Source organism: Oncorhynchus kisutch, linkage group LG11, assembly GCF_002021735.2.
Source record: "Oncorhynchus kisutch isolate 150728-3 linkage group LG11, Okis_V2, whole genome shotgun sequence".
Lineage (NCBI taxonomy): Eukaryota > Metazoa > Chordata > Actinopteri > Salmoniformes > Salmonidae > Oncorhynchus > Oncorhynchus kisutch.
Genome location: NC_034184.2, coordinates 70,943,509 through 70,971,145, shown reverse-complemented (window position 1 = coordinate 70,971,145; position 27,637 = coordinate 70,943,509). Strand labels below are relative to the sequence as shown.

The window sequence follows — 27,637 nt, the reverse complement described above, 5'->3', positions numbered from 1 at the left end:
CATAAGCCAGGTTTGTGTTCATTAGGCAGAAGGACTACCTTGACTTGTCCAATAAGAAATGCTCCTTTTCGTTTAACGTTGCAAAACGTTTTCTATCGAATGCCCTAATGAGCATGACCCAGGGTTAGTCAGAAGGACGTCTAGTCAAGCGGACTAATGCACAAGCATGACATGTCATACACCATTGATTGTTAGAATATGTACAAATGATTTTATTAGCATGATTTGAACAATTATTTACAATAAGTTAATGGACTGTGGGATAACATCAAATATGTCTCAACTCAAACTGTTACTTGCTTCATGAGTGCCTGCTCCCCGAAAACTTGCTTGAAGTATACCACATGCTCCTCACAGTGCTCACCTATTGGCCAATCAAAACAGAGTATTAGGGCAAAGGTCAGTCAATACATGCCAGTGCAGCTAGGTGGAGACTAATTAATTTATTAGCTATTCATGTATTAATTAGTCATTTATACCCAGGTTTATTTATTACCCCACTGCAAACATGTCGATTGTGTTTTCACCATTAGTACCCATTGTGTCCTTATTAATTGATACATTTCTTAAAATTGTATACAGTATTTAGACAGGTATATGCTACGCTGTTTGTCATTCTCTTGGATTGCAGTTTACGTTGATAATGTGGGTGTCTATTAAACCTGAAACATATAGGATAAAGGTTCACAATCACTGCTACTCGCTCACTCACACATGTTCAAAGTTTCAAAGAAGCCATGCAATTGTGGTAAGAATTTTATGCTTGGGAACAATCATAGATGCATCCACATGAATAGAAAAGCAACAGTTTCAGCACATGCCTGTTGTTCCTGGCTTAGCAGAGTTATTATTTGGGTCAAGGCAATCTAATATAAATCACACAGAGGGAGGGCACTCATTCATTATTGAACACAACGGCTTTACCAACATTTCTACCACAGAATAGAGTCCATGTGAGAATTATTTCTACGGTCATTACAAAGGATTTAGTCAGACCAGAGCCATAAAAATACATAGTCTGGTGTCACTCCTAGACAATTTATTCAACCTATCGGTGTGTAGAAGTCAAGCCATCTGGCTAAAGAAAATGTGGTTCTAGATGAAGTGTTCTGCTATGTGGGCCATGGTGAAAAGTAGTGCACTACATAGGGAATAGGGGGCCAATTGAGCTGCAGACCTAGTGTAGTAGTGTCACATCACCTGGGTTGAAGCTGGGGTTGCCTCTCAGACGCAGGTTCCTCTGCTCGAAGAACCGGAAGATGGTGTAGAAGAGCATCTGGTCGGCCGTCTGGCGTGCCGCGTCTAGGAACTTACGGGCGGAGATGTTGCCGTGGCCACCCACGCTGCGGATGAAGCGCAGCGCACCCAGGACCTGCTGTCTGGACAGGAGCACCTCCACGATCTCATCATTGGCTGTGGACAGTCTCTGTTACACACACACACACATAGATGTATGATGTTATAGATCAGCATGTTACACACACACATACTGTAGATCAGAACGTCACATGGGAAACCATCACTGTGCTGACTCAAACAAAACAAACTAGATGTATTGTTATAACTCAGCCATGAATGGAGTTTGTTCACTTCAAGGTTCCTTATGTGCTATAATTAGCTGGACCAATACAACTAATGGAACTTTAAAATGGGATTCTCTGGAAAAATATTAAACTCTCCAAAGGACTTTGGATGTCCTGTGTGATATTCGATAGCGGTTTAAACAGTGTGTGTTTGTTTTTTGAGGGAGTGTGTGTGTTTGAATGTGTGTGTGTGTTTGAGGGTGTGCATAAGTAAGGGATTCTACCTTCAACATATCCAGGGAAAGCTGGTGTGCAGGGGGGTATGTGCTTTCTAGAGACAGCAGCAAACAGGCCTTAGAGAGAATGATGATGCACATGGTAATTCCATGACCAATCAAAATAAAGATCTTACTGTAGAACTTTTTTGAGGTCAGCTCAAACAATGAAACGAGAGAGAGAGAGAGAGTAAATAATCAACCACTATTAGAGCAACATCATGCCTTTTATCCTTCAAACAAAGTTATCCGGTGAGAAATGGGATCACAGGAGGAGTAGATAGGGGAAGAGTTTCCAACGCATTAGATTGGATTAAATACCATGTAAGAATTGTGAAAGACCTGGGTCAAACACATACGTCAAAGGGCTTTACTATTGTTTCCAATGTACCAGGAAAACCATATGAACTGTAGCTCAAGCTTTTATTTTAAGTATTTGAAATGTATTTGACCCAGGTCTATTCTGAAGCATTGCGTCTTCAGTGAACAGCTTGCTAGCCCTTTGTCCCAAACGTTGTATTACTCCACTGAATACCCAAAAGCTATTGATGAATATAGGACCAAACTACCATGAAATAGTTGAGCTGTATGTAGTAACTGCTGATTCACCAGTGGCTTGGAGTCGCTGAGGACGTGGTACTGGAGGAACTGATGGAGCATGTAGAAGAGGTTGTGCTGAACCAACATCTTAATGACCAGCTCATACAGGTAATGCTGGGGGGGAAACAGATAATGGTTATTCAATTGTTGCATCTGAGGTCCTAGAGTGTGCAGCTCTCTTTTTCTTTTTGAAGTGTTCTACTCCGCTACCCAGCACCTTGTCTAAACAGGTGTGCATTCCTTTCGCCTCCGGAAACAGAGAGTGCACCTTAATATTTCAATATTATCTCCAGGGCAATATGGACCAATAAATATGTAGGATCTACAGGAACATAAAGTATACTAATGTAGCACTGGCAACATGTTACAACATGAAACGGTGGCATCTCACCATAACTCATAAAAGAACAAAATAGGTTCTGATAAAGCCTCCACAAAGGCTCCTTTTCTGCAAGTACCTGCACGGTGATCTGGACCTGGTTGAGTGAGCGAATGTACTCCATCAGCACAGCAATTATAAACTTGTGAGACGTGTCCTGTTGGAGGGGTGAAACAATATAATGTTCAGTCATCTTACAGGTAATTGAGATTATTATTATTATAAGGCAGCCATTGAAATATGTGCTTTGCCACAGTCACCTTTTTCTCAGAGAAGGAGGACAGGACGTGGGTGTACATGTCTGACTGGTCGATGACCGCCTGCCTCCGGACGGGCCTCTCCCGAGCAGCGCTGCCTCGGCTGGGAACAGACTCCGTAGCCTGGAAGAGATCAACAGGAAAGAACAAAAGTCATGTCACTGAAACAGACCGTGTGTGAGCTACTGATCCGCCGTAACACGGATGAGAAAACTCTAATCTGTTCAGCTGATTATAACATCTACATCCTTTGTGTTATTCAAATTACCATATCAACATTGTTAAGACATATCCAATAGTGAGATATCACTACTCTTCTACATATATTTTCACTGTGTGCCTTGATTTTCAAATGACTTAAGTGAACTAACACAATGAGCTTTTCTGTGCATTTATAATAATGTAAGTCATATCATTGAAGTACATCCATTTATCCACATGGATACACCCTCTGATCATGCCTTACTAACAGTCAAGACAGCTGTGCTAGAAACAGTGTGGCTTTCGTTATGCAGTGTTTTCATAGACTGTACTCACCACAGTGTAGGTCTGCTCTGCCTCCAAGTACTCTTTGTAAACTTGGTTGAGTTTGTCGAACACTGTGGCCACCACTGGTAAGCCTCCCTTATCTCCCCCGTTGAGCACTGAAACACAGTGCGTGAACACTATCTACGGGCACTATGGTTTAGGGGTTCTCTAATCATGAACAAACTCGACTTCTTGTTTTATTAGTGTGCTTGCTTCAGAAACTAACAGTGTCCCCTATGTTTCACGAGGCAGTCTTACTTTGTGCACACACGGACAAGATTACCATCTTGCAGTCTCGTCTACGCAGGAGGAAGTCCATCAGCTTGCCCTTGTCCTGCAGGAGGTTGACGGTCGGCGGCAGCTTCATCTGCAGATACCACAGATACCCTGAAGCAAAAGGGGAACACACAGCACAGGTCAGACAAGCAGGAGAGAACCTGAGCCCCACCCGGAAACAACCAACTGTAGATCTGAGAAGTTTGGATAGGCGCAAGCAATATGGCAACCATTCTACATAGTCTACCAGAGAACGAGGTGGCTCTCCTACCACAGTAGGTACTGTATACCTATCTGTTCCTATCAGATCTACAGTGAATAGGGGTTAAGGACAAGTGGTGGTTTCTTTTTTATTTAGTATTTGACCCCATTTTTCTCCCCAATTTTGTGATATCCAATTGCAATCCAATTACGATCTTGTCTCATCGCTGCAACTCCCCAAAGGGCTCGGGAGAGGTGAAGGTTGAGTCATGCGTCCTCCAAAACATGACCCGCCAAACCTTCGCTCCTTAAAACCCGCTGCTTAACCTGGAAGCCAGCTGCACCAATGTGTCGTAGAAAACACAGTTCAACTGACTATCAGTCAGCCTGCAGGCGCCCGGCCAGCCACAAGGAGTCGCTAGGGCGCGATGAGCCAGGTAAAGCCCCCCCCGGGCAAACCCTCAATCCCGCTGAGCCACTGGGGAGGCCTACAAGTGGTTGTTTCTGGTTCAAATTAACCCAGACAGTTTGCCAGGACATAGTCGTCTATGGTTAGATGTGTGGATGTTCTTCTCACTCACCTTCGCTTGCACTGATGATGATATCGGGTTGAAAGACGCTCCAAGATGAGGAGTCTGAAGGTCAAGGGAAGCATAGTAATACCACCACCTACCATCTCCATGCTAGCCGTCCCAATTATCATTGATACCATTCCATTGACACAAGTGTTGCCGTAGCTCATCTAGCTACTAGCGTTTCATAAAGGATACAGAGTTCACAAGGCACAGGAGGCTGGGTGGGTACAGCAGCAAGACCTATGGAGACAGGGAGACGTGAAGTTTGTTTCTGTCATGGGTTTAAGAGACATGGGATGGAACATAAGGGAGCGCAAGGAGAGGAAAAAAACTGTTTTCAAAAGTGACAGATGGGAGTGAAGTTCTGAAAGTTCTGTAATGTCTCACACAGTATGACACATGGGGGCAGAAAAAATAAAATAACAGACAGAGAGAGACAACTGGAGGGACAGGCAGACAACACAGGCACAGAGACAAATATAAACTCAGCCAGTCAGACAGACAGTCGGTAAGGACCGGCATGGCCACATACAGTAGTCAATCCACGTAGCCTATACCTGTTAGGGGAATCCTGTAGGGGTGGATGGAGCGACCAGGCAACACAGGCTGATGGACGTTCAGGGCACAGTCAGGCTCCCGCAGCTTGATATCAAATATGATGGAGGTCTGAAACAGAAGACATTATCTATATCATTCAGGACTGAACATGTTTGGACATTGGATATGGAACAACATGATAGTAGTCTTTTTTTGTCTAACTTTGAGGCTGCCGCGAACTTGGGACTATAAGGTTCTTTCTGAATTGTTGTCAAAATTGAGTTATTGACGTACAGTAGCATTGTTCTGTTTAATGTTCTCTACCTATATAGTAGTCTAAATACCCCAATTCATGTTGTTAAATTCAAAAGAATACAAGATTAAAATTGCTGACACCATTCAAACTAATGAGGGTTAAGATCTTTAAAACCAATTATCTCAGAATCATCTTTTTGCAGATAGAATCTTATAGTCCCGAGCTCTCAATTTCTTGCCAAAAGGAACTCACCTGAGAGCTCTGATGATGCACAACAACCAGGTTATCCACCACGTTGAGGGCAAACTTCCCTGTGGTGTTGAGTTTCAACACGTTGGTCTTCTTACAGGATCCCTCCCTGGGAACAACATGCTGTTAGTCAGGACCAATGACTTATATAAACCCTAGATTTCTGATGCTATGTATTAACCATTGAGAAGCTTTGATGCCACCGGTCAGCCATATTGCCCAGGGGTGCCGTGTTGAAGCCACCGTGACTCCATCTTGGCACTCCCCCACCATTGTAAACAATATTTTGGAAGCTATAGAAATGCATTTATTGTCTACATTTGTTTTTGACGCATTTACTATATTACAGACACCTTAATGCATACTTTAAAATTATATTGTGAGCTAAACATACAAAAAAATAAAAAAATATCTAAAAAACATTTTCCTCAATGTTTTGGGGGGTGTCCTTCAAAAATGTAATTGAAATACTGTAGAATTCTATTCATTCCAATGGAGGACAGCTCCTACTCCCCATTAAGTTATGAATGTAGACATTAATAAATGCATTTCTATAGCTTCCAAAATATTGTTTACAGTGGTGGGGGAGTGCCAAAATGGAGTCACGGTGGCTTCAACACAGCGCCCCCTATCAGTAATCTAGTGTATATATAAACCATTGGTCAGGACAGTGACTGACATAATATGTCACTTTATCCCTTCAGGTATTCCCTATTCATAAATAACACCATACATATTTAATTTCAAGGTGGTTGAATTAATGTCTCTAGCAACTCTGCATATTAGGGTAATATGGTTGCTGCATGACCTTGTTATTAAGTTAGTAGTATGAATTTCAGCATGTTTAGACCAATGCCCATTAAGAATATGCTATATGAAATGTAAGATTTACCTGGGTAGCTGATAGAGGACCACCTCAGCACAAGGACTGTCAGTAGTTCTGGAGTGATGCTTCAGATACATTACATACAGCTGACCGTAACTACCATTAGAAACAAAGTGAACAACTCACTTAGCTTTTAATACTGCCAAAAGTTGTTTGAAAATGTTACTTGAATATCGAGCAAACTATGACATTTCAATTCAAACACAGATGCAAACTTACATGGTGGCCACAGCAATGTCCCTCTCTGTCAGATTGAGCTTGGCTGGCTTGGGAACAACTGGAAGCTCGATCTCAAACTTGGGCATTTTAGACATGGTCCCACTCTGCAGGTACAAACAACAACAGGTAAATTAACACCATCAAAAACAAGATAACGACAGTGAGCTTGGACAACCACTTTAATCAAATCAAATGAAACACTAACCTATCAAATGTTTGATGAATAGATTTTCAGCAACTTGCGGCTGCTAATGCTTTCTCAAACATAAACATGAGCTTTGGTGGAATATATCCTATCTTACTGTATGGGGCGGCAGGGTAGCCTAGTGGTTGGACTAGTAAGCGGAAAGTTGCAAGTTCAAATCCCCGAGCTGACAAGGTACAAATCTGTCGTTCTGCCCCTGAACAGGCAGTTAATCCACTGTTCCAGAGCCGTCATTGAAAATAAGAATTTGTTCTTAACTGACTTGCCTAGTTAAATAAAGGTCAAATAAAATCCGGTTGTGGACATGTTTGAAACATTTATTATCTCAGTTGTGACCACTTACTTTGAAGGCAAACGGCTGCAGCACGTTGCCCTGGGCGGTGGTAGAGAGCAGGATGACTGCAGTCTCAGGACAGTACATGTACCAGTTCACATTGACGCTCTGACTCTTCAGCAGCTTCAGGCTGCGTTTGTCAGGAAGCACCTAAACACAGCGGGCATCTCATTGACATACACTTCATCATCTGTCTAATGTCGGAAAAACTGGCACAAGAAGACATTTTTCTAGAATGCATTTGGAGCCTAGTAGACATCCATCCTTTTTCCAGGTACAATTTGACCTTACACAGCACAGTAGGGCAAAATCTGCCAACTTCATAGCACAGTCAGAGTTAAATTGAGACCTCTAGTGGTTGTAGTTTGAATTGAGATGACCGAGTCACATAAGCTTCATGTGACAATGTTTTAAGTATAGAAAAGAACAATACAAGTTCAATTCAACCAATTGTGTTACAATAATCTAGGACACAGTACATTCCTAAACCACAAAACAACTAGCTCCCTTATCACAAGAAATAGGAGTCGTAAAATATACACTGAGCATATCAAACATTTGGAACACCTGCTCTTTCCATGACATAGATTGACCAGGTGAAAGCTATGATCCCTTACTTATGTCACTTGTTAAACCCACTTCAATCCGTGTAGATGAAGGGGAGGAGAATTTTTAAGCCTTGAGACATGGATTGTGTGTGTGCCATTAAGAGGGTGAATGGGCAAGACAAAAGATTTAAGGCGAACCGGTTTAAGTGTGTAAGGAAATGCCACGCTGCTGGGTTTTTCACGCTCAACAGTTTCCCGTGTGCATCAAGAATGGTCCACCACCCAAAAGTCATCCAGCCAACGACAAAGGAGTCCATGCCCTGACAAATTGAGGCTGTTCTGAGGGCAAATGGGGTGGGGGGGCAACTCAATATTAGAAAGGTGTTTCTAATGTGTTGTATTGGGTGTAGTTACCTGGTAGAACTCAATTCCCTGGTCAGTGATGAAAACGATTTCATTCCAGTTGGTCCAACAGAAGCCCAAAATACTGGCATTCTTCATCTGCCAATCACAACATTTGAATATCAAAACCACAACTATAGAAGATTTGACTCATGCTTAGTTGCACCTATGTAGAAATGACAGCTATTTTTAACTTGAAACATTTGACACTGGATATGCTTGCATACCTTACATTCCTGGGAGCATTCCAAATGCGGATAATCCGGTATGAAGCTTATGAAATCCTAAAATAAAACAGAGGCTTTCGGTCAGGCCATCAGCATGGAAACACAATGTTGGGATAACTTAGAGGTAGGCTACCTTCATTGAGTCAGGAATGATTTACGTAATGCTTACCACAGATTTTGGGGTTCTCTGGACAGCCAAAATCTTATTTCCGATCGAAAACTTAATGCACTTCACCTCTCCTTTGTCATCCATTCTGTGAAGAAAATACATACTTTCATGGGATCATCATCACTGATCTTACAATATTTATCATCACAAGTTATGCGCAATGTTGTTACCTGAAGGCAACTGAGTTTTTGTCATCTGGTCCTTTAACCACAACCCCAGTGGCACCCCCTGATCGTACTGCAAACACCTGAATGGGCAAACAGAGGAAGCTCAATATATAAAAGGATTTGGGAGGTAAATATTACATTTAGATAGGGTAGCAATAGAATGATGCATAAAATTGAGGGTTACTCCTTGTCTAGTCTGGTAAATGTATTGCCAGTGGAGAAACATGTGTTAATGTTGACTATATACTATAGCTAACCAATTTGTCTACCTCCTTTACTTACCGAGGTAAAGTTGGTTTTATATTCACACATTTGGACATTCAAGACATTCAACAGACATTCGACAAAAGCCATTTACAAATGTAAAAATCAATAACTAATTCACCTTGTCACAGAATCATCAAACTAGATATGATTTATTCTATAAATGTCATGCATACTTTTACAACCTCTGTTTTGAATACAAATTCCAGTTTTGATTTGATAGAAATACATAAAAATCTATCTATTTAAAGACGTATAAATCAATAACTAATTCACTGTTTGTCACAGAAACATCACACTATGTATGATTTATTCTATAAATGTCTATCATACTTTTACAACCTTTGTTTTGAGTAAAAATTCCAGTTTTGACTTGATAGAAATACATCACATCTATAAAATGCCATGTAAAGCTATATAAATCAATACCGTTTTCACTCATTATGACATAATCATCAAACTAGGTATGATTTATTCTCTAAATGTCTAGTATACTTTTACAAACTTTGCTTTGAGTAGAAATTCCAGTTTTGATTTGATAGAAATAGATACAATCTCCAATATTGTATTTAAAGATGAAGAAATCAATAACTAATTCAGTGATAGTCGCAGAAAAAGTTAAAATATGCGTTTATTTGCAATAACTTTAAAGAAATGTTAATTTCAAGTGCATGAAGTTAGACAATGTTTACAATCTTAAATTGTATGCCCAATTAATGTTTGCATTTTTGGTGCAACAGTTCCACATGTTAAAGTAGTTACAAGGCACAACAGTCATTTATTTATGCGTCTAATTTAACAGCCAAGAGGCCCCTTCCAATCATTTTATATTTTGGCTTTGTTGAAGTTCGTCTTCGTCATCCCCAGACAAGCTGAATGGTACCATCTCCTTAGGCAATAGATTCAAATGTTCAATCAAATCAAATAAAAACTGGAACTTTTATTCAAAACAAAGGTTGTAAAAGTATACTAGACATTTATAGAAAACCATATATAGTTGTATGTTTCTGTGACAATCAATGAATTAGTTATTGATTTTAACCATTTTAAATAGCTTTTGGCGAATGTCTGTTGAATGTGAATATAAAACCAACTTTACCGACCATATTAAATTAGTCATACTGTATGGCTACACCTTCTTTACGGTTGACAGCCATCCTCATCTAGTTAGCTATATGTTCTTGCTGAATGAAAGGAAATGTAAATGTCTTAAAATTAAAAGTTCAAGGATTATGTATTTAGCTAGCTATAAACGAGCTAACTAAAAGCAAGTAGCTATCTATATCAGTGTGGTGTCAAGAGCATAATCCTGCTAGCTAGCTGGCGTTGGGACACAATATCGGGAGTGTTGGATTAGTCATACGATGTGTCCCAAAACCACTAGCCAACTAACGTTAGCTAGCCTAGGCTACTGTACCTGTTTATTCGCTTCGTCGAAAAACACATTGTTGACGCTTGACGCATTTTCAAATTGCACAGGGTTTTCACAAAGTTCGAGGTAGTGTTCCTCACTCATTGTGAACTTTCAGTTATGCTATGATGTCTTGTAGTTGTCAAGTGTTTGTGCTGTATAACGATTTCAGAACTGATTTGTACGAAAGATAGGTTCGTCACTAGTCAGTCATAAACCCCGCCTATTTGATCATCTTAAAATGTGATATAAAAACGAACCTTAACCCACTGTTAATCTTGTGCATAACCCTTAACATCAAACATCACATTTTCTGTTTTCATACATTTTTACGACATCGTCATTTTGATATAGTGGCTGTGCTTGCTAACTAGCGAAACAAAGGTCCAAAAACCTCTAGGGTAAGTTCCGGTTTGAAAATCATGTAAGTCACGCGAATCGCCTACCATAGTAAATGTCCCTTTCAAAATACAAATCCCATCGTCAAACTTTGAACTCAAACGCTCCAAAAAAGGTACGGGTAGTTTCTGGAGGCCTTAAAACATTTTACAGGATGGATTGTAGTTACACAAAGGTTGCTTGTTATACGTCTTTTGTTATATATTTGCTAGTGTAGGTGTGGTTTGGTGTCTTCCAGCAGCTTCTGCTCCATTTGTCCAGAGCGAAGCAAAATAAATGACAATACATAACTTATTTTTACCATTTATTTCCACCATAATATTGAAATTACAGAGAGTACACAAACATGACAGCTCCATTGTAAGAACAACGGAACCTCAATGCAAACAACTCATTCTGTCTTCGGTCAAGACAGCACCTTTTCATGATTAAAATATTCAGATACTTTGGGCTCTCCATCAAAATGTTGGATGACAATTTGTTTCATTCAGAACATAATGCAAAACCCTTTTCATTCGAGCTCAGTTTACTTGAGAAGATAACTTGTTCATAATGTCATGAATGCTGGTTACTAATACTCTAATTTAAAAAGCAATTATTGTGTGTGCATGTAGATGCATTGTCTGTCATGTACCCCGTCAGACATCCCCATCCATTCCATTTACAGCCGTAGTAACGGAATGAGATGTTGACATTTCATGGAAGGTGGTTTGGAGCCTTTAGCCCAATGAAGCCTATGACACCATCTTAGGATGCAGCGACCTTTCGACCTCTTGCATACCTCACTGAGACCATGGGGGGGTTTACTCGACCCATTCTCTCAAACAATCACCCAAACAGGTTCCATGTAGCTATTCATGGTGTCTAATATCTCATTGTTAATCATCGTCGTGTAATAGGGGAGGTCCTCCGTCGCTGAAGTTGTACATTTTCTTGCCCCTTCTCTGCACGTGGTCCTCATTCATCTTCTCCAGTGCCTCAATCTAGAAAACGATAACTTTGTATGAAAATTACTATTTTAATCCCAGGTTTCTGGTAAGCATTGTGACGAATGCATTTGTGGCACTTGATACAATTTCATTTGATGGATTAGGGTCAAATTCCAGTATAAACATCCCCACAGCAAAAAGGCACTTTAGTACATGATAGATTTTGATGCTGTGTGGGACTTGATAACATGAGAGCCCACTTTAAAACTGCCTGAAAAATGCATTTCTGTAAATTCAATGCAACTACATACATCTTCACCAGAGAAATAAATGCCTCATATGGGCTTCAATGTTTTCTGACCTGGGCAAGGAACTCTGCCTCGCTGTCACCACTGAGCTGCAGCCCAGACACAACATTGAAGAGCTCGTACATGTTCATGGCCTCAGACACCCCGCCCTTCTGGAAGAACTGCGTTGAAGAAAAAAATTATATATATATATATTAAAACCAACAGCTTGTCACTGATACAAAGCTGGTCTAAGAATAGTTTACATATTGGTTTCCACTTTCTCTCATTTTCCACCCACATTCATTGCATGTTTTGAGGAGTGGCAGCTAAATATATTATCCATTCAAATGGATTGTCAATTGTTGTGACAGATAATCAGGACTTTAGTCAGTATTTACTGTGAGATGTACATAATAACAGCCAATTTAAACCTACAGTACTTGGATAACTGTGAGCTAAATTACCGTGGCCACGTTCCTGCAGTCCCTGAATAGGAACTCATGGCTGTGAGGGTGATTGGGCTCGATGGACTGACTCACGTCAATCAGCCAAACCTTCAAAAGACAAGATGATTACACCACTCAAGGTAGAATCTCATGCCTGAATTTCCAGTGTAAAAATAAATGTGTAGATTGACCCACCTGGATAAAAAAAGGTTCAGACGAAAAGGATGAATAGCGTACCTTGCCCTCATGCCACAGCATGTTGTATTCACTCAGGTCAGCGTGGACGAGGTTACACTCCTGATACAACTGTTGCATCATCTGCAAGGACAGAGACATCCAGGGGTCAAAGTGATCCACAATAATGATCCGGGTAACTCTGTGGACACTCATCACTATGGAACTAGCACTTACAACCCGGCGTATTAGTAAAACGTATGAAACTATATACCAATAGAACCATGTGTATGTTAGTGCATGGTGGTAAAGCTGCACTTACATGAACCACTTGGTAATAGGCCCTCTTCATGTCCTCAGAGCCCAACATGGCCTCCTTCAGTTTGGGAGCCGGCACATGGTCCTTGCCAATGAACGACATCACGAGGATGTGCTTCTTCAGAACCACCACCTCGGGGCATGGGATGCCAGCTTTCTTCATACTGATGGAGTAGAGGGGGGAAAAGAGAGACCATGAGCCATACAGTTGGAGCTTTGGGATCTTTTTTTTTTTTATGGCTATAGGTTGGCCATTGGCCATTTACTGTAGATAATTTTATATAAAAAAAACTACATGAAAAGGTTATTTGAATTGAGTTTAGATACAACTCAGGTGAATTGTGTTGGTCCATATAGTGTACAAAACATTAAGGACACCTTCCTAATATTGAGTTGCACACCCCCACCACTTTTGCCCTCAGAACATCCTTAATTCGTCAGACTCTACAAGGTGCCGAAAGCTTTCCGCAGTGATGCTGGCCCATGTTGACTCGAATGCCAGTTGTGTCAAGTTGGCTGGATGTCCTTTGGGTGGTGGAACTTTCTTGATAAAAAAAATCCAGCAGTGTTGCAGTTCTTGACACAAAACGGTGCGCCTGGAACCTACTACCGTACCCGGTTCAAAGGCACTTAAATATTTTGTCTTGCCCACCCTCTGAACAGCACACATTCACAATCCATGCCTCAATTGTCTCAAGGTTTAAAAATCCTTCTTTAACCCATCTCCCCCCTTCATCTACACTGATTGAAGTGGATTTAACAAGTGACGTCAATAAGGAATCATCGCTTTCACCTGGTCAGTCCCATGGAAAGAGAATGTGTTCTTAATGTTTTGTAAACTCAGTGTAGGTGACATCGCCACCACCCACCGAGCCAGGTTGTGCATCTCCTTCTCAGCCCACAGGCGGATGATCGTGCGGGGGTTCAGCTTGCTGAAGCGGTCTATAAAGCGGTAGTCATCCTTGATGTACTTGTCACGGTTCTTGAACTCGTTGAGTGTGGTCTTGAAGACCTTGAGCACACACTCATCTGGGACAGCATTATTCTCCATGCTAGGAGAGGAAAAAACACACACGCAACAGTATTGAAACAAACTTAATTAACAGACATTTAAGGAAGTAGCTCTGTACCAAAACATGTAATAGTTTATTTTAAAACAACTATGGCTAATGACAAATAGCAAATAAGGCTACTGCTATAGAATCTCTGTCAATGACTGTCATCACAATGTAAATGTCATGCCATAACCTTAGGCAACCACAGCTGGGGAAATTTCTATTCAGATCTGACTCATCTTCAGGCAGATAACAACACCTTTAGGGTCAATCAACCTTGGGTCAGCCAATTCAAGGTGTGGGTTCTTGCGACAACTTGTCACGATGACACCCTCACCTTCCCCCATTTGCGTGGAACACCACAGACTCCTTTCCAGTGCTGATGCAGCCGTTGATGTTCTCCAGAATGCCTGCGTTCACCATTTTGTACATGAGCAGACGGGTCCTTGGGTCCACTGCTTGTTCCTTAGAGAGACAAGGGGAGAAAAAAGAAAGAAAAAAGATTCATGAGGATCAGGAGAGAATTAGGAAAGCATGAAAGTACATTAAAATAATACAGATCTGATTGCATAAGTCTTAGCACAGTGTTATTTTGAAATTCAAAGACTTCTATAGTGGTGAACTCTCCAACACTCAGATATCATTTACAAAGGAAGCATGTGTGAGTCTGCCAGATCAACGGCAGTAGGGATGTTCTCTTGATAAGTGTGAATTTGACCATTTTCCTGTCCTGCTTAGCACTCAAAATGTAATGAGTACTTTTGGGTGTCAGGGAAAATGAATGGCGTAAAAGTACATTATTTTCTATAGGAATGTAGCGAAGTAAAATAGGTAAAAAATATAAATAGTACAGTACAGATACTCCCCCAAAAAACTTTAGTACTTTAAAGAATTTTTACACAATTGCTCATTAATTGACATAACTTATATATTTTATTAAAGTAGTATATATTAAATTTGTTTTACTTGACTATTATTTTATTCCAAGTCATCATCTCATCTTTATAGAGCTGCTGTCTATGCTGTCAGACAAAATCACTATTTTGTAGTTCTTCAAAGCAAATAAGTCATACTTTTATGACTGCTGAATACCAACTATCATGTATTTTTAGGTAGAGATACCTCGCGAAGCAACAGCTGCTCTCTATATTCCCTCACAATTGCACATTCTGACTCGTCCGTAGCATGCATGAAAGAAACAGAGCGGACAAGTAGATGAGCAATGGATTATGGTCTTTGTAGTTAATTACCACATTTTATGCACTAATCTATGTAGAATATTGGCCAGTTGGAAAATACAATTCCCATTAAAGCCTTAGGGGTGGCAGGTAGCCTAGTGCAAAAGGTTGCTAGATCGATTCCCCGAGCTGACAAGGTAAAAATCTGTCGTTCTGCCCCTGAACAAGGAGGTTAACCCACTGTTCCTAGGCCGTCACTGTAAATAAGAATTTCTTAACTGAATTGCCTAGTTAAATAAAGGTTATTTATATATATATATATATATATATAAAGTCAGTTCTCTAGATAGATATTGAACTCAGAAATCAAATTAATAATCAAATTCTAGTAATTGAACCTACATCAGTCAATTTGTTGTTTTAAAAAAACGTTTCTGTAAATCGCTCAGCACTACTATTTGTATAAACTCACAGCAGTGGAGTGCTCCTTCTTCTCATGCAGCCGTGCACTGCGACGCTGCTCGGAGTAGCAGTGTTGCTTGAGGGAGTTGTACACCTGGTTGGAAAGCTTCAGGTCCATGCCAAGCCCATCTCCCACATTGATCTCTGGGGCAAACTGGGAAGCCAAGACAGAGGGTGATTTCAAAATGGCTGACAATTCAGAATATGTTCACATCAATCTGTATGCACATCAAGCCACACATTTCAAAGCTAATGAAGACAACTGCTAATGATGTTAAATACCCATGTCTCGGTGTTGGGGAGTAGTGAACTACATGTAGTTCAACTAGGAATTTAACTACATTTTGTAGTATCTTGTTGGTAGTTTAACTCAATTCAAATCTAGGTAGCATTTTCAGTAGTTAATTACTTTTTTGCCACGTAGAGGTGTAACTAACTACAGGAACTACACACGTTTTTGCTAAAATAAAATATATGGGTGTTGGCAATAATAGCTTTTATTTTTCAGCGTCAGACTCACCTAATTCTCACTTGAAACAGTTTTTGTGTTTAGCAGGCTAAATTACACATTCTATTAACATATGAACCCAAAGTGATATGTTTTTGCAATTTGTAGTCAATGACATTTCAGATTTACATATGATAATTTTTCACGAAGTAGTTTGGATGGAGTGAACTACTTTATCAAAGTAACTTTAAGTTTACTTGGTAGCTTGGTAAATCTAGTTAAGGTTATCTTGTTATAACTCTTACATTGTCCATGCGTGCAGTATTCTTCCTGCCACACACAACCTCATCGTGCTTAGTAGTGATGTTCTTGCCTTTCCCAGTAAAGCCTCTCCTTGGAGTTATCGTTGGTTTGTCTGGAATACATTGAACAAAAGTGAATATAGAAAGTTGAACTATTGCTTTAACATAACCAACCACCAATATCGTGAAAAGACCAACAGCCACCAATATTCTATGCAGCAAGACGTTGTCCTGTTACATGTATACAGTAGATGTATAGGACCTAGCTACAATACTAGTAGTGTAAAATGACAAAGTGATAGACTTTACCAGCTTTGTAGGGGTCGTCACAACTATCTTGCCAATCAACTTCATCCTCGGAGCTGCCGCTGGCCTCGTAAGGGTGCACCATGCGATAGTTCTCAAAGGAGATGGATACTGCAACAGTATATACCAATCATATCTCAAATTCTTCATATTCCATTGATTCCTTTTTACACTCCAGAAACTTGGTCATGTTTATTAAGAGTACCAAACAGAAAATATTTTAAAACATATTGCTACTGAAAATGTCTTCCATTTGATGCAGAATGAGCACAACCCTTCGTAGGGTTGTCACGATACAAGTATCACGATCCTACGATAACAGATTTTCCATGGCAAAAAATAAAAACTATGGTCCTATAAAAATCTACTTCATGTAAAATTGTGGATGCTATAGCTTGCAAAATAAACAAATGTGACAACATAATGCTCTTTGTTTCTAAGATTAGAAGTGTTTTACCCAAGAAATTAAATCCACTTCATGTTTTGTTTCATTGCCACGATAGCTCAGGATATCGCGATACTGGTATAGCGACAACCCCTGTATGGTTTTAATATAGGACTTGTCCATAGGCTTACGTTTGCTATCGCCATTGAACTTCCTTTCTTCTGTGCGTAGCTGGGTGTCAAACTCCTTGTCAAACTGCATCTGCAGCATCTGAGCCAGCATCAGATCACTGTCTGTCTCTCGCTCCTCACCGGCATCCAGAGCAGCGCTGACACTAAAACAGAGACATAGGATATCGGACATACTTCTCAAAAATAGCCCAATGTCAGAGTGGTTTGACTTACAATTAGGATATTAGGTTGGCACATTAAATTGTTAGGAGCATATATAGGGTGCAACTTTTCTTTCTTTACAGTGACACTAACAATTAACACCGAAGTGTACACCAGCTAGACTAGATGGTAAAAATGTCATTTGAAAAATTCCTTACAAGTTCATGAGAATCGATAACACAGACAGGTGATATTAACAGGACTTACTTTGAGAAATCAGGGAAAGAATGACTTTCATCATCCAGTTGCTTGGCCAGCTGCTCGCTCATGACATCAGTGAAGGAGCAGGGACACACCACCTTGGTTGTGGTGGCACCCCATGGACTCTGAAGGACCATTCATTCACATTATTAGCTAGGTAATGGCAAAACACAAAACATGATTTTTCCCTTTGCGAACACATCTATGTACCACGTGCTTGAATTAAGCAGTAACCAATTAGCTAGTTACTAAGCTAGTGAAACTAATCATAACCCAATATTTTTTATAACTAAACCAAACGTTTCAAACGGAACAAATAAGTTACCCCATTTGCGCGTTCTAGCATACGTTTGCATTTTTCCGTTAAGGAACGCCTGCTCTGTGAAGTGCGCGTGTGCAATAACTCAATTCGCCTTTCCTAAACAACGCAATTTTTGGGAAACTTTGGCAAAAGGTAAAGTCTACAACTTAAGTCACTATGTTCGTAACATATTTAAATTTGGGGAACAGAACTGTAGAGAAATTTTAATCGTTGAGAAAATTTGCAGAATGTCGGCCAAAATCCATCTCGTTCTATCTTCTCCAACTGCCGGCCACTGGGCTTCCTCTCACTACCCATATTTGGTAGGGAGTGGAAACGCCAAAAGGATGCTTCACATTTATACATCCGGCGAACCATCTGTGCTAGAACCACCGATAGGACAATGTCCTTGCTTTTTCTGAACTATATGACTCATTTGTTCCCAATAGAAACGACAAGCGGTGGTCTATCTTGGTTTAGTTAAATCTTTGCTATAACGTTACCTGTCAGCCATACTGGATAAAAAAAGGCAGCCAGGGACATGCCCTGACTTGTCTAACTAGCCAACGTTTGAAGCATGTCAGCCTGTTAGCTAGTATCAAACTTGGCTGGTATTGGTTGATAAACGTATGAATTAAGCCAGTGTTAGTTAGATCAATTCACTTATAGCTGTATTTAAAACTAGATCATGTGATCAATTCACTTATAGCTGTATTTAAAACTAGATCATGTTATATGTCCTCTCACAGACAAACTATTGAAAGGCTATGTTCTTGCCACGACCAGGGCCATTTTACATGTCCAGAATGTTGGACTGACTACCTAATCTTAGCTAACCAACTCACCTTTGGTACTTCTGCAGTGATCGATATTTGATCCATGACAGTCAGATGTTGGGCTTGATGGTTAATAATGTTTGCGCAAGGACAGTTGTTGGCTACGACGATAGTCTCTTTCGTTAGCTTTCTGAATTAAAAACTTTAATGTCGATGTGTTAGCTTAAGTCAAATCACTACAGGATTTAAACGTTAATGTCACAAAATAACAAGACTTCAAGAGCTACAGCGCAAATTCTCTGAATGACGACCTTTTTCCTGAATAAGGAAATGACGTCACTTCTCTTCTTCTATGACATAATGGCGGTCCGCAAACCAACCTTAAAGGTGAATGCCGCCACCCATTGTGCTGGAGTGTGCGGCCAATCACGGTTTACAACATTTCAAAATCCTCCTACCTGACACAGTACCTTGTTTCAAATAAAATAAAAATAGCCCTACTACATTCTAATAGACCCTCCCCATCCCCCAAAACCCCTCCAAACGCTACCATCCTCCTCAGAGATTTTTAGAAAAATTTAAATTGTAAAACATTTAAAAACTATACTAAATATAATCGCATCACCATATAATTTATTAAAACAAACAATTTTGCAAAGAAGGTTCTCACCCCCTTCCATAGACTTACACAGTAATTATGACAACTTTCAGAGGACGTCCTCCAGCCTATCAGAGCTCTTGCAGGGCGTTCTCCTATAGAACTCCATTGTTATGGAATGGTCAGCCTATCCTACCTTAAAGTCTTTATTAAAGACTCATCTCTTCAGTAGGTCCTATGATTGAGTGTAGTCTGGCCCAGGGGTGTGAATGTGAACGGAAAGGCACTGGAGCAACGAACCGTCCTTGCTGTTTCTGCATGGCCGGTTCCCCTCTCTCCACCGGGATTCTAACCCTGTTACGGGGGCTGAGTCACTGGCTTTGTGGTGCTCTTCCATCCCGTCTCTAGGAGGGGTGCGTCACTTGAGTGGGTTGAGTCACTGACGTGATCTTCTTGTCCAGGATTGGTGCCCCCTCGGGCATGTGCTGTGGGGGAGATCTTTGTGGGCTATACTCAGCCTTGTCTCAGGGTAGTAAGTTGGTGGTTGAAGATATCTCTCTAGTGGTGTGGGGGCTGTGCTTTGGAAAAGTGGGTGAAGTTATATCCTGCTTGGTTGGCCCTGTCCATGGCTATCATCGGACGGGGCCACAATGTCTCCTGACCCCTCCTCTCTCAGCCTCCAGTATTTATGCTGCAATAGTTTATGTGTCAGGGGGTTAGGGTCAGTCTGTTATGTCTGGAGTATTTATCCTGTCTTATCCGGTGTCCTGTGTGAATTTAAGTATTCTCTCCCTCTCCCTCCCCTCCCGGAGGACCTGAGACCTGGGACCATGCCTCAGGACTACCTGGCCCGATAACTCCTTGCTGTCCCCAGTCCATCTGGTCGTGCTGCTGCTCCAGTTTCAACTGTTCTGCCTGTGGCTATGGAACCCTGACCTGTTCACCAGACGTGCTACATTGTCCCGGACCTGCTGTTTTTAACTCTCTCTCTCAACCGCACCTGCTGTCTCTAACTCTGAATGCTTGGCTATGAAAAGCCAACTGACATTTACTGCTGAGGTGCTGACCTGTTGCCCCCTCTACAACCACGGTGATTATTATTATTATTTTACCCTGCTGGTCATCTATGAACGTTTGAACATCTTGTCCATGTACTGTTATAATCTCCACACGGCAAAGCCAGAAGAGGACTGGCCACCCCTCAGAGCCTTGTTCCTCTTTTCCTAGGTTCCTGCCTTTCTGGCGAGTATTTCCTAGCCACTGTGCTTCTACATCTACATTGCTTGCTGCTTGGGGTTTTAGGCTTGGTTTCTGTATAGCAATTTCTGGCATCAGTTGATGTAAAAAGGGCTTTATAAATACATTTTATTGATTGATTGCAGCATGAACTGACATGTTGTCCACCCAATCAAAGGATTGGATAATTAATCTAGTACTGAAAGCATAATCTACAGCTAGCTAGCACTGCAGTGTATACAATGTGGTGAGTAGTTGACTCACAAAGAGAGAGAAAGACAATAGTTTAACAGTTTGAACCAATTAATTTCTTCCAAAATGAAGGAGAAGTAAGATAGAAATAGAGCGATTGTCTATTATTGTTTTTTTACTTTCAGTTTCACTTACTTAGCATGCAAATGCAGCTAGCTAGTTTAGCCTACTCAAACACCCTGCTCAAACAGAGGGATGCTATGTTAGCTAGCTGGCTATGACTCTCCAACACAACACCTGAACACTTCCAAGTCAAGGTAAGCTTTTGGTATTACTAATTTATTGCCACCGGGGACTGCCAGTGTCACTGCTTACTGACTGTACACTGTAATGTTACTGCATGATTATAGGGGGTTTACTAATGTGTTAGTTCTATTAGCTATGCTGACTATGACATTACTTTAGCTAATATGGTGACAATGATGTAGGCTGTGTGTTTGGCTTGCAAATGTTTTTTCGTCTGGTCACATGCAGCTGATGTGTTGTGCAAGTCCAAAAGGGAAGGGAAAAGGTGAGAGGAGAGAGAAGAGAGTACATAGATGCGATAAGGAATACAACGTGGCTGCTATGAAAGTGTTTATGGGTGATCAGGGATGTATTCATTTAGCTGATTCTGTTGAAAAATGTTTCTTAAATGGAATCAAACGGAATAAATGGGGATAAACATACCTGAATTTGTCCAATTGAAACTCTCGTTTGCAACTGTTGGACTAATGATTAAACCCTATTTCAGCTAGTTACAGGCAACAGTGTGCAAGGCGGTATTGAATGTCACTGTCTGTCACCTTGAATTTGTTTCTCGGCCTGTGTGCACCTACAGTACCAGCCAAAAGTTTGGACACACCTACTTATTGAAGGGTTTTTCTTAATTTTTTATATTTTCTAGATTGTAGAATAATAGTGAAGACATCAAAACTATGAAATAACACATATGGAGTCATGTAATAACCAAAAAAAGTGTTAAACAAATCAAAATAGATTTTATATTTGAGATTCCTCAAGGTAGCCACCCTTTGCCTTGATGACAGCTTTGCAACACTCCTTGCATTCTCTCAAACAGCTTCAACTGGAATGCTTTTCCAGCAGTCTTGAAAGAGTTCCCACATATGCTGATCTGCTTTTCCTTCACTCTGTGGTCCAACTCATCCCAAACCAGCTTAATTGGGTTGAGGTTTGGTAATTGTTGAGGCCAGTTAATATGATGCAGCACTTCATTACTCTCCTTCTTGGTCAAATAGCTCTTACACAGCCTGGAAATATGTTGGGTCATTGTCCTGTTGAAAAACAGATGATAGTCCCATTAAGCACAAACCAGATGGGATGGCATATCGCTGCAGAATACTGTTGTAGCCATGCTGGCTACGTGTGCCTTGAATTGAAAATAAATTACAGACAGTGTCACCAGCAAAGAACCCCCACACCATCACACTTCCTCCTCCATGCTTCACGGTGGGACCAACACATGGAGATGATCCATTCACCTACTCTGCATCTCACAAAGACAAAAATCTCACATTTGGATTTCATCCGGACTAATGTTCATTACTCGTGTTTCTTAGCCCAAGCAAGTCTCTTATTATTATTGATGTCCTTTAGTAGTGGTTTCTTTGCAGCAATTCAACCATGAAGGCCTGATTCACACAGTCTCCTCTGAACAGTTGATGTTGAGATGTGTCTGTTACTTGAACTCTGTGAAGCATTTATTTGGGCTGCAATTTCTGAGGCTGGTAACTCTAATGAGGTAACTCTGGGTCTTCCTTTCCTGTGGCGTTTTATCATAGTGCTTGATGGGTTTTGTGACTGCACTTGAAGAAACTTTAAATGTTCTTGACATTTTCCACATTGACTGACCTTCATGTCTTAAAGCAAACAGCTGGAGGCAGGGCTTTCTCCTATAGAGCTCCATTTTTATGGAACGGTCTGCCTACCCATGTCAGAGACGCAAACTCGGTCTCAACCTTTAAGTCTTTACTGAAGACTCATCTCTTCAGTGGGTCATATGATTGAGTGTAGTCTGGCCCAGGAGTGGGAAGGTGAACGGAAAGGCTCTGGAGCAACGAACCGCCCTTGCTGTCTCTGCCTGGCCGGTTCCCCTCTTTCCACTGGGATTCTCTGCCTCTAACCCTATTACAGGGGCTGAGTCACTGGCTTGCTGGGGCTCTCTCATGCCGTCCCTGGAGGGGGTGCGTCACCTGAGTGGGTTGATTCACTGTTGTGGTCATCCTGTCTGGGTTGGCGCCCCCCCCCCTTGGGTTGTGCCGTGGCGGAGATCTTTGTGGGCTATACTCAGCCTTGTCTCAGGATGGTAAGTTGGTGGTTGAAGATATCCCTCTAGTGGTGTGGGGGCTGTGCTTTGGCAAAGTGGGTGGGGTTATATCCTTCCTGTTTGGCCCTGTCCGGGGGTGTCCTCGGATGGGGCCACAGTGTCTCCTGACCCCTCCTGTCTCAGCCTCCAGTATTTATGCTGCAGTAGTTTATGTGTCGGGGGGCTGGGGTCAGTTTGTTATATCTGGAGTACTTCTCCTGTCCTATTCGGTGTCCTGTGTGAATCTAAGTGTGCGTTCTCTAATTCTCTCCTTCTCTCTTTCTTTCTCTCTCTCGGAGGACCTGAGCCCTAGGACCATGCCCCAGGACTACCTGACATGATGACTCCTTGCTGTCCCCAGTCCACCTGGCCATGCTGCTGTTCCAGTTTCAACTGACCTGAGCCCTAGGACCATGCCCCAGGACTACCTGACATGATGACTCCTTGCTGTCCCCAGTCTACCTGGCCATGCTGCTGCTCCAGTTTCAACTTCCACCTGACTGTGCTGCTGCTCTAGTTTCAACTGTTCTGCCTTATTATTATTCGACCATGCTGGTCATTTATGAACATTGAACATCTTGACCATGTTCTGTTATAATCTCCACCCGGCACAGCCAGAAGAGGACTGGCCACCCCACATAGCCTGGTTCCTCTCTAGGTTTCTTCCTAGGTATTGGCCTTTCTAGGGAGTTTTTCCTAGCCACCGTGCTTCTACACCTGCATTGCTTGCTGTTTGGGGTTTTAGGCTGGGTTTCTGTACAGCACTTTGAGATATCAGCTGATGTACGAAGGGCTATATAAATACATTTGATTTGATTTGATTTGATTTGATTTAAAGTAATGATGTACTGTAATTTCTCTTTGCTTATTTGAGCTGTTCTTGCCATAATATGGACTTGGTCTTTTACCAAATAGGGCTATCTTCTGTATACCACCCCTGCCTTGTCACAACACAACTGATTGGCTCAAACGCATTAAGGAAAGAAATTCCACATATTAACTTTTAACAAGGCACACCTGTTAATCGAAATGCATTCCAGGTGACTACTGCATGAAGCTGGTTGAGAGAATGCCAAAGGGCGTGCAAAGCTGTCGTCCAGGCAAAGGGTGGCTACTTTTCCAAATCTTACTACATCATTCCATATGTGTTGTTTCATATTTTTGATGTCTTCACTATTTTTCTTCAATGTAGAAAATAGTAAAAATAAAGAAACACCGTGGAATGAGTATGTGTGTCCAAACTTTTGATTTGTACTGTATATTTAGCTATAACAAACAAAAAACATGTATCTGCTATAACAATACAGTGACTTAAAAACAACCTTCAAATGGCTACATCTTAGCTAGCTAGCTAGTCAATTGATAGGCAAACTGTGGCTAACAGTAGTTTGTTTACTAGCATAAAAATGTTGTTACGGTTTCTTCTGGTGAAAGAGAGGAGGACCAAAATGCAGCGTGGTTATGGTTGAACATCTTTAATAAAGATGATAACGTGAACAATATACTTATACAAAACGTGGAAAAACCAAAACAGTCCTAACTGGTGCAAAACACAGAGACAGGAAACAATCACCCACGAAATATCCATAGAATATGGCTGCCTAAATATGGTTCCCAATCAGAGACAACCATAACCACCTGCCTCTGATTGAGAACCACTCCAGGCAACCATAGACTTACCTAGAATACTTAACTAAACACGATCCCATAAACTACAAAACCCCTAGACAAAACAAACCACATAAATCACCCATGTCACACCCTGGCCTAACCAAAATAATAAAGAGAACACAGAATACTAAGACCAGGGCGTGACAAATGTGTACATAAATAGCTGTACAATGATGAAATATGACTAAAACATTGATAACTTTTTCAGGAAACATAAGGAAATAAATACTGTGCTCACAGTTCTTGTATTCACGCACATTGAAGGATATAACAGTTAGAATAATAATAATAGAGAACTGGAGATTCTCTGCACAGACACAGTTCGGGAGCTGAATTTGGGAGTTAGGCTAATTAACACTGCAAGCTCAGGCTCACTGTGAAGTCATCTGTCACTCTTAAAGGGACAGGCTTTATTAAAGGTAAATTAAACCAAAATTAATATAGAACTGTTTATTCCAATCAACAAAAATTCTGTAATTAATGATGTTGTGTTGTACTGGAACAAACTATAATTTAATGGTAAAATAGAGGGTTACAAAGAAAACAACATTTTATGAAGTATTTTAATGGTTTCTCTATTCTATTCTCACCCCTTCAGTATTTCCTGTGTGTGTGTTTTATTTGCTAGACTTCTGTCTGCTGGGAGAGACCTACCCTGTAGAACACACGTAATTATTTATTGCATGTGTGACTGTGTGTGTGTGGTCTTTAGCATGCGCATATGTATGTGTGTTTCCATGTGTAAATACCTTGCTCCTTGTTACATTTCCATCTGTAGACTATTAGGAACACAGCCAGACTCACAGTCACCAGTGAGATACTTAAAACTGAGTTACCTGAAACTGAACACGAGAACACAAACCAGTTAGCGCAATCAAATAGAATGCACAAATGTGAATGAACCTTGATCGGTTTCAAAATAACTTTGACCATTCATAGAAAATATTTAGCATTGTAATACTCTCACATACAAACCTCTTTCCACAGTGAGCCTGACTTGAATCATCTTATCTAATCCCCATGATTCCACTCCACACAATTATGTCCCAGCATCCTCTAGGTTCAGGTTATCAATGGTCATAGTGAAGACTCTTCTCTCTGTGTTTTCATATAGCGCATATCTCCCTTTATAAGTTCATACTGGACTCTGGTTAGGGACCTTTAAGGTTTTAATTAGAATTTCAATTCCTTAATCTCCTTTGAAGAGGTACTTTGGGAATGCCTCAGAGTCCTGTTCACAAGTACAGTTGATGTGAGTGTTTCCTCCCTCCAAACCTCTCCATGTGATGAACCCTGACTCCACTGAGACCCCAGCTGCACAAGGAACACACAGAAACACATAAGGTCACAATCAGATTATCAGTAATGTAACTTTGTCTCCAAGGACATCCTCCAAACCATGGTGGTATGACAGAGGGACTTTCTTAATTAGCAGACATTTTCTGCACTTTCAGGGTGTCACACTGAAACAAGCAGGGTCAGATATTTTTTTTAATGAAATATATACCGTATATATTATATATACAGTATATATTAAATATGTAATAAATATATATAGATTTTTTTTTACTGCAACGCCAACCACAGGAGCATTCAGGGGCCCGCTCCCAATGAGTGTAGACTCTGCTGCTGCAGGCTGTTTTTAAGCATTCTTATATTGGTAAGGTCAACTGCAAGGCTCAAGCTTCATAAGGCTTCCACTGCTACTCTATCAAACTGGACCAGAGCTGCTCATTTTGTACTCTATCCAACTTAATCTGTATTATTTATTTATTTAACAACCCCCCCTTTTGTTGAACATGTCAGTTTGTGTTGATGTTTTTTGTTGTTGTTGTCAAACCCGTAAAAAACTATATATTGACAAAAAAATACACAAAGAAAAAAAGAGAACTTACCTTTGACTACCTCCAGTCTGATTTCTGTATCGATGTCTGTCAAGGTTCTCCTCACTGTGCACCAGTATGCCCCAGCGTCTTCTAGGGTCAGGATGGTGACATTTAAAGTGAAGAATCTTCTCTTTGTGTCACCATACAGAGAGAACCTGCCTTTCTCAGTGTGGCGAACACCACATTGAGTTTCAACTACAATATCAGAGTAGTTTGAGTAGTTATCGTTCCCACGGCCATAGTGGCACCTGATCTCTGCCTCTCCTCCCTCGTATCCAGATGCAAAGATCCGACCCATAATAGACGAACTCCACACAGCAGCTGGAGAGAGACCACAAGTTCACATCAGACACAGAACTGCCCTTTAGTTACTAGCTGCTTCAGCACAAAGAACAATAAGTGAAAAGCAACATCAAATCTAATGTGTTTAGCAACTGACAGTGTCCATTCAGTGTGCTTCAAATAAGCTTTACTGTATGCTCTGTAGATATGATGATGAACTCACCAGAGAGGAGGCTAAGGAGCACACTTTGAAGACTTTTCATGATGAACTGCTGCCCTCACTCAGTTAGCCTAAAATGACTTTAAGCTGCTGTCTCCTGTATCTCACCAGTTAGGGTTAAGGTACTCTTACTTCTTCTTAGTTAGAGTAGGTTTCAAGAAATAAAATCCTATTTTGAAAAATGGCATGTTTGAAGTCTATTTGGAATTGACTTAATTTAAATGGAATTGACCCTAACTCATGATTAGATCTATATGGTCCCAAGTAGACTAACCCATCCTATATACTTTAATAAAGTATAGTATGCTTATTCTGGCATTGTACAATAGGCTATAAT

At 40.8% G+C, this 27,637-nt stretch overlaps 2 protein-coding genes across 10 annotated transcripts; both read right to left on the bottom strand.

Annotated features, from left to right (window-relative positions):
• Positions 1–184: 184 nt before the first annotated feature.
• LOC109899306 (regulator of MON1-CCZ1 complex-like) lies at positions 185–11,065 on the bottom strand. 8 transcript variants are annotated; one of them, XM_031836248.1, is made up of 20 exons: positions 10,935–11,065; positions 8,817–8,893; positions 8,647–8,731; positions 8,478–8,534; positions 8,263–8,349; positions 7,310–7,450; positions 6,762–6,865; positions 6,549–6,638; positions 5,660–5,765; positions 5,172–5,280; positions 4,810–4,854; positions 4,621–4,674; positions 3,821–3,949; positions 3,572–3,678; positions 3,038–3,157; positions 2,857–2,934; positions 2,368–2,512; positions 1,808–1,854; positions 1,201–1,426; positions 185–364 (listed from the first exon to the last, which is right to left on the bottom strand). In XM_031836248.1, exons 1-20 carry the CDS (start codon positions 10,935–10,937, stop codon positions 285–287), a joined length of 1,890 nt encoding a protein of 629 aa, XP_031692108.1. In that variant the 5' UTR covers positions 10,938–11,065; the 3' UTR covers positions 185–284. The 8 variants fall into 8 exon arrangements, with proteins under 8 accessions (XP_031692108.1, XP_020349994.1, XP_020349995.1 ...); XM_020494405.2 differs by lacking the exon at positions 10,935–11,065 and adding an exon at positions 10,495–10,888; XM_020494406.2 differs by lacking the exon at positions 10,935–11,065 and adding an exon at positions 10,495–10,885 and having other exon boundaries at positions 1,808–1,876; positions 2,408–2,512.
• A 112-nt stretch (positions 11,066–11,177) lies between these two features.
• Positions 11,178–19,258, bottom strand: LOC109899308 (serine/threonine-protein kinase RIO3-like). 2 transcript variants are annotated; one of them, XM_031836253.1, is made up of 13 exons: positions 18,099–18,202; positions 17,780–17,898; positions 17,372–17,514; positions 16,799–16,906; positions 16,493–16,602; positions 15,750–15,893; positions 14,437–14,564; positions 13,914–14,096; positions 13,049–13,208; positions 12,790–12,870; positions 12,571–12,660; positions 12,178–12,285; positions 11,178–11,870 (listed from the first exon to the last, which is right to left on the bottom strand). In XM_031836253.1, the coding sequence occupies exons 1-13, from the start codon at positions 18,117–18,119 to the stop codon at positions 11,766–11,768; spliced, it is 1,500 nt and encodes a 499-aa protein (XP_031692113.1). In that variant the 5' UTR covers positions 18,120–18,202; the 3' UTR covers positions 11,178–11,765. The 2 variants fall into 2 exon arrangements, with proteins under 2 accessions (XP_031692113.1, XP_020350001.1); XM_020494412.2 differs by lacking the exon at positions 18,099–18,202 and adding an exon at positions 18,920–19,258 and having other exon boundaries at positions 11,179–11,870.
• Positions 19,259–27,637: the final 8,379 nt, after the last annotated feature.

Coding starts and splice junctions, on each gene's coding strand:
- LOC109899306 (XM_020494405.2), bottom strand. CDS start 10,593: ATGAGTGAGGAACACTACCTCGAACTTTGTGAAAACCCTGTGCAATTT. Junction 7,451..8,262: donor AGGGAATTGAGTTCTACCAG/GTAACTACACCC, acceptor CGCTGTGTTTAG/GTGCTTCCTGACAAACGCAG. Junction 3,950..4,620: donor CATCATCAGTGCAAGCGAAG/GTGAGTGAGAAG, acceptor CTTTTGCTTCAG/GGTATCTGTGGTATCTGCAG.
- LOC109899308 (XM_020494412.2), bottom strand. CDS start 18,955: ATGGATCAAATATCGATCACTGCAGAAGTACCAAAG. Junction 12,661..12,789: donor TGCTGTGGCATGAGGGCAAG/GTACGCTATTCA, acceptor TGTCTTTTGAAG/GTTTGGCTGATTGACGTGAG. Junction 12,286..12,570: donor ACTGCAGGAACGTGGCCACG/GTAATTTAGCTC, acceptor TCTTCAACGCAG/TTCTTCCAGAAGGGCGGGGT.